Source organism: Salvia hispanica, chromosome 1 (assembly GCF_029641045.1).
Source record: "Salvia hispanica isolate PSC_SH4W2 chromosome 1, Shi_PSC_v1, whole genome shotgun sequence".
In the NCBI taxonomy this organism is placed as follows: Eukaryota; Viridiplantae; Streptophyta; class Magnoliopsida; order Lamiales; family Lamiaceae; genus Salvia; species Salvia hispanica.
Window position 1 is genome coordinate 58196030 of NC_142692.1, and position 10514 is coordinate 58206543.

General features: G+C 32.4%; 1 protein-coding gene across 1 annotated transcript; it reads right to left on the reverse strand.

Annotated features, from left to right (window-relative positions):
* Positions 1–7552: 7552 nt before the first annotated feature.
* LOC148934203 (protein FAR1-RELATED SEQUENCE 5-like) lies at positions 7553–10010 on the reverse strand. Its single transcript, XM_089058081.1, has 3 exons — positions 9873–10010; positions 8199–9214; positions 7553–8102 (listed from the first exon to the last, which is right to left on the reverse strand). Exons 1-3 carry the CDS (start codon positions 9917–9919, stop codon positions 7714–7716), a joined length of 1452 nt encoding a protein of 483 aa, XP_088914207.1. The 5' UTR covers positions 9920–10010; the 3' UTR covers positions 7553–7713.
* Between the last annotated feature and the right edge of the window lie 504 nt (positions 10011–10514).

Sequence of the window (10514 nt, forward strand, 5' to 3'; positions counted from 1 at the left end):
AAGCAACCGAAAATCAACCCAACCTTCGATTTTCGCCGTTAAATCAACGTTCCACCGCCGTTTCGCAGTTGAAGACCCAGAACCTTCGCGCGCGGCCGTCAATTTCCAGTCGACAACAAGGTAGGTGTTAAAAGTTCCATTTTTTGGTTAATGGACACTTTGAATCGCCGATTTTCACAAACCTTGGGTTGATTTTTCACGATTTTCACAAATCGTCTGTTTATTTTTCCGGAAATCATGAAATCGCTGTCGTTTTTGTCGGGGTTTGTCTATTGTTGAAGTTTGTAGTTAATTACTGCTTTATAACTGTGTAATGGTGGATTTTGTAGACTACATCTTGTTGTTTTTAATTGATTGTTGATTTGTCTGACAAAACAACCATGGCAAAAAGAGGCAGACAATCTAATACCCAAAACACCCAAAATGCAGGTGAGCAATCTCATGTCTTCTCCATTTGTAGTCTTCAAGAAGTTATACCTTATTCAAGCCAGTTGTTTATATGAATTTTGTGTGTTACGCTACTTGGAATTGTGTCCCTTGACGTTGTGCATTATTTGTTGGTTTTTGTACATTATATAGCAATCTGTTGCATTTGCATTTTGTTAGCGTCAAGAAGTTGTTCATTATAGTAGAATGTGGTGTATATGATGAGTTTGTGTCCAGTTACAACGATTGGTTCCCTTGAATTTGTGCATTATTTGTTGGTTTTTGTACATTATATAGCACTCTGTTGTTCATTATTGTATGTTGTGATAAAATACCTGCAAAATGAGTGAAATTTGTATTCATATGTACATTATTTGCTGCTATTTGTACATTACTGTAGACAATGGTATATATTATGTATCATGGTTTTAAAAAAAAATCGATCGATTGTTGATTAAATGTTATATTCAATCGTGCATTATTTGCTTTCATGTGTACATTATATAGCAAGTAGTGTGCATTATATAATATTAATGCAATACATTATTGATTTTTGATGTTTCGGGAGATTGGATGAACAAAGGGCCGAGATGAGTACTTCTCATGAAGACGCAGAGAAAAGGAAGCTGAAGGGGAAGAAAGTCGATCATCTCTACTGTCGACGGACCTCAACCGAGTTCCTGAATTGTTTAAAAACCTAACTCCACGGCAGAAGGAAGCCGTCCATTGACTGGGATTTGGAGCTTTTGCCTTTCTTGTTCAGGAGGTGTTCAACTGATTTGAAATAGATTTGTAGGGTATTTTGTCTAGATTTATGACGATGTAAAGCACAATGGATGGTTTAAATTCAATTTCAACATTATTCTCTTCAATTTGTGCATTATTCACTGATCCGTGCACATTATTAGATACTATTGGTACATTAAATAACTAAAATCGTACATTACTTTCTGCAGAATTAAGAGTTGTCCAGTTGATATAAAGATGCTGCAAAAATAATTAAATTAATCAACTATTATATTCAAGATTAAAAAAGGAAAATAAATTAATGCAATATAACTACCAAATCATGGGAGGTGTGAATTATGGATGGGATGCGTGAATTATGGAATGAAAATAAATGGTCAACATGTCAACTTCCTTTTCTACCCTTTTTCGAATTTTTTAATATTTTAATTAAATACAAGTGGCTCTATTTTGGGCCATTAGATCTTTAAATTGAATGGCCAAGATTGAGAAGGAAAAAGAACAAAAGATGCAAAAAGGAAAAAGAATATATATATATATATATAGGGGTGCATTATAATGATAACCCCAATTTGTGTGATAACCCTATAACTAAATCTCCACCACACATTTTTAAAATATGTGGTCTAGATTTAATCTAACAAAACTATCATTTTATCAAATAAAACTATCATTTTCGAATATATTAAGGGCAAAATTGTCATTTCAAGTTTAAAATTGGTGGGAAAAAAGAAAACGATCTGAATTCATCTCAGACTCAAACACTCTGAATCGAATTTCAAACCCTACGAATCGAAGGAAACACTCAAACACTCTGAATCGCATTTGAAACCCTACGAATCGAAGGAAAAATCATCACAATTCTGGAATATGTCGAAGGAAATCATAGTTTTTTCATCGAAGAAAGGTTGGATGAAGTTTATTACTTATTTCACTTTTGATTTTGATCGATTTATCATTTTGCTGATGATTTTCTCGATTATTTTTAGATTCTGTAGTTTTTTAGTGTAGATATTTCTTATATTTATACAATATCGTTCATGCATAACAATATATGCTGCTGGTGTGTGTTTTGCTTTGTTTATGTGTGTTTTGCTTTGTGTGTTGCTATGTGTTTGCATGATGTGTTTAAATGTAGATAAAATGATACTTTCTGATAAAATGATAGTTTCAGATTATAAAATGATAGTTTCATGGGATATATGGAATAAAATGATAGTTTCTGAATGAAAAAATGATAGTTTCATGGGATAAAATGATACTTTATGTTTGTTTGTGTGTGTGTCCTGATGCTACTGCTGCTGTGTTTTTGTGTGTGTTGTTGTGTGTGTCTCTGTGTTTTTGTATGTAGAAATTGTGCCTTTGCTTGATAAAATGATACTTTGGGTGCATAAAATGATAGTTTCTGAAAATGATAAAATGATACTTTGTAAATAGTGTTTTGTTCTACTTAAGTGACAAGTTATTCCCTCTCTGCTTTTTTAAACTCATTGAAATATAGAAAATGATAGTTTCAGAAGAAAAAATGATAATTGCCCTTGATAAAATGATAGTTTCAGATTATAAAATGATAGTTTCATGGGATATGGAATAAAATGATAGTTTCATGAGATAAAATGATAGTTTCTGAATGAAAAAATGATAGTTTCATGGGATAAAATGATACTTTATGTTTGTTTGTGTGTGTGTCCTGATGCTACTGCTGCTGTGTTTTTGTGTGTGTTGTTGTGTGTGTCTCTGTGTTTTTGTATGTAGAAATTGTGCCTTTGCTTGATAAAATGATACTTTGGGTGCATAAAATGATAGTTTCTGAAAATGATAAAATGATACTTTGTAAATAGTGTTTTGTTCTACTTAAGTGACAAGTTATTCCCTCTCTGCTTTTTTAAACTCATTGAAATATAGAAAATGATAGTTTCAAAAGAAAAAATGATAATTGCCCTTGATAAAATGATAGTTTCAGATTATAAAATGATACTTTGACTTTATATAATGACATAAACTGTTTAACACACTGAAATCTTTTGTTTATTAGGAAAGAACATTCGTGATGATGATGATGATCAACGTAGAACATTAGCAGAAGAAGTAGAACATATAAGAAATAAGAAGAAAAGAAAGAATGACGATACAACTGATGGTAAGACAGCATCAAAGAAGAGCAAGAAAAAAGTTGTTCAAGATATTGCAGTCATTAGGATAGCAACTTTGGCAGGAAGAAGGAATACTGACTTCTTCGTTGACATGCTTGAATCTCTAAACGAGAATCAAAGAAGAGCTGTTAGAGAGATTGGGTTTGGCGCACTCCTAAACTTCAATATAAGAAGTTTCCCAAGAGCATTAGCGTATTATCTAATCAACAACTTTAACAGTAAAACTTCATCAATTGAGTTGAACAGTGGGGAATCACTGTTTTTAGATGATGAAGATGTTCACATAACTCTTGGGTTCCCGATTGGATCTTTACCTATCAATAAAAGCAAATTTCAGAAAAATACCCACATCAAAACTGAAATTGCTAAATTCTGTAAAGGTGGAGAGAAAAAAATGGTGCCAAAGTATGTTGTAGAGCAGATGGAGAGAGACAAAGAAGGTGGTGAGTTCTTTAAATGGACTTTTATGGTTCTCATGGAGTATGCCTTGATTAACACTCCTGCTGATGGAAATTTGAGGCCAAAAATTTTAGATTACATAGCTGATGTTGAGAAGATCAAAGAATACAATTGGTGTGGCTATGTCATATCCAGATTGCATGAAACACAAAAGAGGTGGAAAAAAGACACAGCAAAGATATTTACCGGGCCAGTTATCTTTGTAGTGGTAAGAATATATTTGTTTTCCATTGTCTATGAATCTATTTACAGAAAAACTAATATTTAGTTTTTGTTTAATGTAGGCTTGTTACGTGGACAGGATTCTCTTTGAAAAAAAATGGTGCCAAGATGTTACCCAACAGTGAAAGGATGGACTGCAGAACTGTTGAAAGATAGACAAAGAGCAGAAATGGAGAATTCAACATTTGGTCTGGGTCATATGTATGACCGATATAAAAAGCAGCCACATGAAGAAAATGATAAAGATGACGAAGAAGATGAATCTCAAGATGTAGAAGTTTTGAAGACAAATGATCATCATGATCATGATGAAGTGGGGACAACCAATGAATGGGAGAATTTCATAAATGAATGGAAGGGAGCTGCAAAGGATGTTAAAGCCTCAATGTTGAAGATGGTTGATGTCCTTGAAGCAGCGCCGGATAAACTCAGGAATCTCAATAGCTTTAAGATAATCTGTGATACAACGAGAAATGCAATGGGATTGAGAGAGGAAGGTGTGAAGCATGTTATAGAAAGTCAGGATACAATGACACAGGCTATAAACAATGATGAAACTGATGATCCTGAATGGATTGATATCATGATTGAGTTAACTAAAGCTGCTGAGAGGACATATATATTGAAAAATAAGAATGAGTTCCCTACCTTCACTCTGATACCTGAATGTGATGACAGTCCTAATGAGAATCAAGAATTTAATCGGGAAAAGGATGTGGAGAAGGAAAAAGATGATGAGGTGGAAAACGAGCAAGAGAAACAGAATGAAAGCGAAAAGGAAAAGGCTAATAAAGCAGCTGTAAAAGAAAAGGAAAAAGTTTCAGAGAAAGAAGTTCAGAATGAAGAATATGAGGTAACTTTTAAAAATGATAGTTTAAGTACATAAAATGATTGTTTATATGTTTAAAATGATATATGTTTGATACTTTTGAATCATAAAATGATAGTTTAAGCGGATAAAATGATACTTTTGCCTGATAAAATGATAAAATGATACTTTTGCCTGATAAAATGATAGAAATTGTGCTTTTGCATGATAAAATGATAAAATGATACTTTTGCCTGAAAAAAATAATAGAAATTGTGCTTTTGCATAATAAAATGATAAAATGATACTTTTGCATCATAAAATGATACTTTTGCATCATAAAATAGTATCCCTTCTGTCAATAACAATTTATATTTTTTTTAAATGAAAGCATGACAGAGTTGATAACATAATATCCACTGTCATCAAGGATATAAATGTTGAAAAAGGAGATGATGAAGTTTTAAAACAGAGAGAAGAAAATTTGAATAAGGACAAAAGGAAGAAGATGGTTTCTCAAGATCAAGATCCTCCAGTCGAAAAGGAGAAGGAGAAAGTGGTCAGAACAACAAACAAAATTGTTGAAGCAATGTGCTCTCCCTACAATGTCAGAGCAGTAAATCTGAAAGGAAAGCTGAATAAAGAAGAGAGAGAAATAATGTACTGGTTGATGAAAGATGAAGAAAGTGAACAGTAAGTTTTGAATTACATAATTATATTCTTATTCAGTTCTTTTAACTAACATTAAATATGAATTTGAAATCAGTTATGAGGTAGTTTATGAGAACGACAAGATCACATTGTTCAAGATTGACTTCCACAGCCTTGCTCCACGTTCATACGTCAGGATCAACATCATAGATGCATGGGCTGTGTTCCTCAACTACAATGAAAAATTCAAATCAAAGGCATCACCGAGTCGTCTTTTCATCAACACAACACCTACGGTACAGTAAACGAGTAAATAAATAATAGTATTACATTAAAAATTAAAATATATTTACAAAAATGTAAACATGACAGATTTACAACATTACTGCAAGGAGATCTGGTTGGACTGAAGCAGAGAGTCGAGAAAGATTTTGCTCAAACTTGAATGAATTTGTGTCACAGATTGAAAATTTCAAATGGGAAAATTATGACCTGGTAAGTCATAATTAGATATACATTACAGAACAAGGGTGCGTTATAATGGTAACCCATATTTATGTGATAAGCTAATAACCCTATCATTTTATGGGTCAAAAGTATCATTTTTACTAAAAATGATATTTTTCGTCCATAAAATGATATTCTGTTCTACAAAATGATACTTTTCATCCATAAAATGAGGGTTATTAGGTTATCACAATAAATATGGGTTATGATATGATCACATCCCTTACAGAACAACATACCTATATTTTTGAAAATGACATTTATATATAATGTTTTGAAAATTAAATATTCTTTCCAATCTGGGCGTACGAACATTATTATATCATCTGCTTCAATCTCAAAATGCAAATGATGGATGTGATTGACAATTCTCTGGTTAGTCAAGATTTACTTGAGAAGAAATATGAAGATGCACCAAGTACTCTGGTATGTTTAGTTAAATGCATTCAGTATTTATTAGTTAAAATGCATTGACTATAATTCAGTATGGAACATAATATAATTTTTAATCAACCTCATGTATGTTTTGTGTTATTTGAATAGAGAAATTTCTTCCGAACTTATCTTGGAAATGGACTCAATCCATCAATGGGAAGAACTGTCAAACTGTCAAAAACCAGATACATGAATATGCCATGGCAGAACGATACAAATAAAGTTGACTGTGGAATTTATGTGATGCGCCATTTGGAGACTTACATGGGTGGTCCTGTTCGTAACTGGAATTCGGGTTTAACGAAGAAGGGAACAGAGTCTTTCATAAAACTCCGTGCCAGATATACTGAAGCATTGCTTATTGGAGATACTAACAAGAAGGCTTTTGAGACACTTACAATGATAAAGAAGAAGTTTGAGAATGACAGCAAAAAAGAAGATATTGATGTTGAAAAGATGATTAGAGAATTTAAACCCCCTGTATACTAACTTCTATGACTTGATAATAGCGTTTTGTAATAGTGGTTTCGAATATAATCACCCAAATTATCATTTTATCTGCTACAACTATGATTTTGTCATTATATCGTTTTATCAGTCAGAAGTATCATTTTATCATTTTATCTGCTGAAAGTATCATTTTATCAACTGCGAGTATCATTTTATAATTTTATAAGTCAGAAGTATCATTTTATCAGCTTATATATCATTTTGTGAGATTAAAACATCATTTTATCCGTTGATAGTATCATTTTATCAGCTTATATGTCATTTTTTCCAGCTTATACATCATTTTATAAGGTTATTGTCATTTTATTTGCTGCGAGTATCATTTTTCCAGGTTAAAGTATCATTTTATCAGTTTATAAACAAAAGAATGATGTTATCAGCCAAAGTATCATTTTATCAGTCAGAAGTATCATTTTATCATTTTATCTGCTAAAAGTATCATTTTATCAACTGCGAGTATCATTTTATAATTTTATAAGCCAAAAGTATCATTTTATCAGCTTATATATCATTTTTTATGTCATTTTTTCAGGTTAAAGTATCATTTTATCAGTTTATAAACAAAAGAATGATGTTATCAACTAAAGTATCATTTTATCAGTCAGAAGTATCATTTTATCAACTGCGAGTATCATTTTATCAACTGCGAGTATCATTTTATCAGCTTATATATCATTTTTGATGTCATTTTTTCAGGTTAAAGTATCATTTTATCAGTTTATAAACAAAAGAATGAGTTTATCAGCCAAAATGTCATTTTATACACCTAAAATACCTAAACTATATCAAATGGCTTCAATCTGACTTCTCATTGACTCTACCACAATTTCTTGAATCATGACGACCCATCTCATGACATTTACCACACCGTCGTAGAGGCTTATTTGCTTTCCTTATTGCACTCTGCCTCTTTGCTACTTTGCCACTAGCTGATCCTTTAGTACTAACAACGTCTGGAGGATGTACATCAATTACATCAGGTACTGCCATTCCATAAAAATCCTCAACCATCTTCTTCTTTTCAATGACTGAAGGTGCTGCACAATTTCCAAACATATGCTGTTCCAAATCATCAAGACCAGCACTTAACAAAGACAAATGATCCATACTTCCTTCAGACTTTTGGACTAATCGATAAAAGTTGGAGAACAACTTTTTCTTAACTTCCTGCTTTTCATCCAAATCTGCAAGATAAAAGATAACATTATTACAATAAGTACTATCATTTCTCTGACTGAAAAATAGAATTTTTACAAATAAAGGTTAAAAATGGAACACACGTTCAAATGGTTGTTGTTCCTCAGATGGTAGACCATGTGCTGCCTTTAGTAAAGAGCTCTTCAACCACCTTCGACCAAAATATTTCTCAGGAATGAGATTAGCAGACTTATTCTTCAACAAACAAAATATATGACAACATAACAAACCAATTCTGGAAAACTTCTTGCAACTACAGTCGAATGTGTCTTGCTTACAATCATACATAACATCCAATGTTCTACCATATTGGTCCTTGACCTGATGCTTCTTGATGTTATCCTCAACAGTAGTTATAGAAACAATCTCACACACAATACTTATTTCCTGTTGTACATGTTTGAAAATAGAATCAGTGTAGATTGTAGATGCATGCTTCTCAATAGGCAATTGGGTTGACAAATCAGGAATAGTTGAGTAATCCAAGTAGTTCAATCGTGAATTGGCATTCCTTTGATCTCCCACAGCATAATTAAAGAAATTGATGAACTGTACAAGATTTGCACGTGGCTTTGTGTAGTTTTTAAAAAAGCTATTCTCCGATTCAGACATCGATGTAGTCCTAAGAAGCGACCCCATGGGAAAATCTCGAAAATAAGCAGGAACCCAGAATTCTCTATCTTCAAACATTGATCCAAACCAGTGCACGTCTTCTAATCCATACCGTTCCATTATATCATTCCATATTATATCAAACTCATCAGGCTCTAACAAATCAGACCAAACACATGCATTCAACTCTTTTTTGAAATCTTCATTACCAAGTAAAGATTTGGGCAACTTATCTGACACCTTAACCATGATATGCCACATACACCATCGGTGCCTTGTTTGTAAAAGTACTTGTTGAACAGCAAGTTTGATCCCCCAATCTTGATCAGTGATAATCAATTTGGGTGCTACCCCCATGCATCGAACAAAACAGCCAAACAACCAAGAATAGGATTCTCTACCTTCACTTGATAACAAGCCAGCTCCAAATGTAACTGGTCTAGAATGGTTATCTTTTCCAGTGAATGGAGCAAAAATCATGCAATACCTTCAGAATATAACATAAAAATGAATTATATTTATCAGCTATGAGTATCATTTTATCAGCCAGAAGTATCATTTTATCAGCAATGAGTATCATTTTATCAGCCAAAAGTATCATTTTATCAGCAATGAGTATCATTTTATCAGCCAAAAGTATCATTTTATCAGCAATGAGTATCATTTTATCAGCCAAAAGTATCATTTTATTAGTAAGAAGTATCATTTTATCAGCAATGAGTATCATTTTATCAGCCAAAAGTATCATTTTATCTGCAATGAGTATCATTTTATCAGCCAAAAGTATCATTTTATCAGCAATGAGTATCATTTTATCAGCCAAAAGTATCATTTTATTAGTAAGAAGTATCATTTTATCAGCAATGAGTATCATTTTATCAGCCAAAAGTATCATTTTATCTGCAATGAGTATCATTTTATCAGCCAAAAGTATCATTTTATCAGCAATGAGTATCATTTTATCAGCTATTGACAGAAGGGATACTATTTTATGATGCAAAAGTATCATTTTATTAGTAAGAACTATCATTTTATCTACTGCAAGTATCATTTTATCAGCAATGAGTATCATATTATCAGATATGAGTATCATTTTATCAGCAAAAAGTATCATTTTATGTCTATTAGCAACAAAAGTAATATACCTGTTAGTGTTGTATGTTGAATCAAATGAAATTACATCTCCAAACATATGATAATTTCGTCTTGAAATAGCATCAGCCCAAAAGAGTCTAGTTAACTTTCCATGAGATCCTATCTCAATTTCATAATAGAAGGCATCAGATGATTTCTTTTGAGAACGCATATAATCAAAAATCATTTGAGCATCTGAACCATCAATATTGGACATAATATCACGATAACCATTTCTAATATCAATAATATCACATCCAACATTTTCAGGTCCACCCATTATCTCCTTCAAAAGTTTGAATGTGAGAGTGGGACCAATATTACACCTGCCACAATCCTCCATAAACCTCCGATGAATAGGATCCAGATTGCGATTGGCCATCATAAAATGCCTATGCTCATCCTCAACCATTAAGTGATTATGATACTCAACAAACTGATAAACCTCATATCCTCTGCTCTTGCCATCTGAATAATATCTCAAATTGAGCTTAGCAAGACATTCACACCTAAATGACCGACACCTACGCTTCTTAAAAGACACTTCAGTTGATTGGGATGCATGACCAGGTATAAAATTCTTAGAGCCTTGTCTGTTGCAAGCCAAATACTGCCACTTAGTAATACCTTGAACTGATTTGTTACCCATTTTA

Coding starts and splice junctions, on each gene's coding strand:
- LOC148934203 (XM_089058081.1), bottom strand. CDS start 9,919: ATGTTTGGAGATGTAATTTCATTTGATTCAACATACAACACTAACAG. Junction 9,215..9,872: donor TCAACATACAACACTAACAG/GTATATTACTTT, acceptor TATATTCTGAAG/GTATTGCATGATTTTTGCTC. Junction 8,103..8,198: donor GGAACAACAACCATTTGAAC/GTGTGTTCCATT, acceptor TTTATCTTGCAG/ATTTGGATGAAAAGCAGGAA.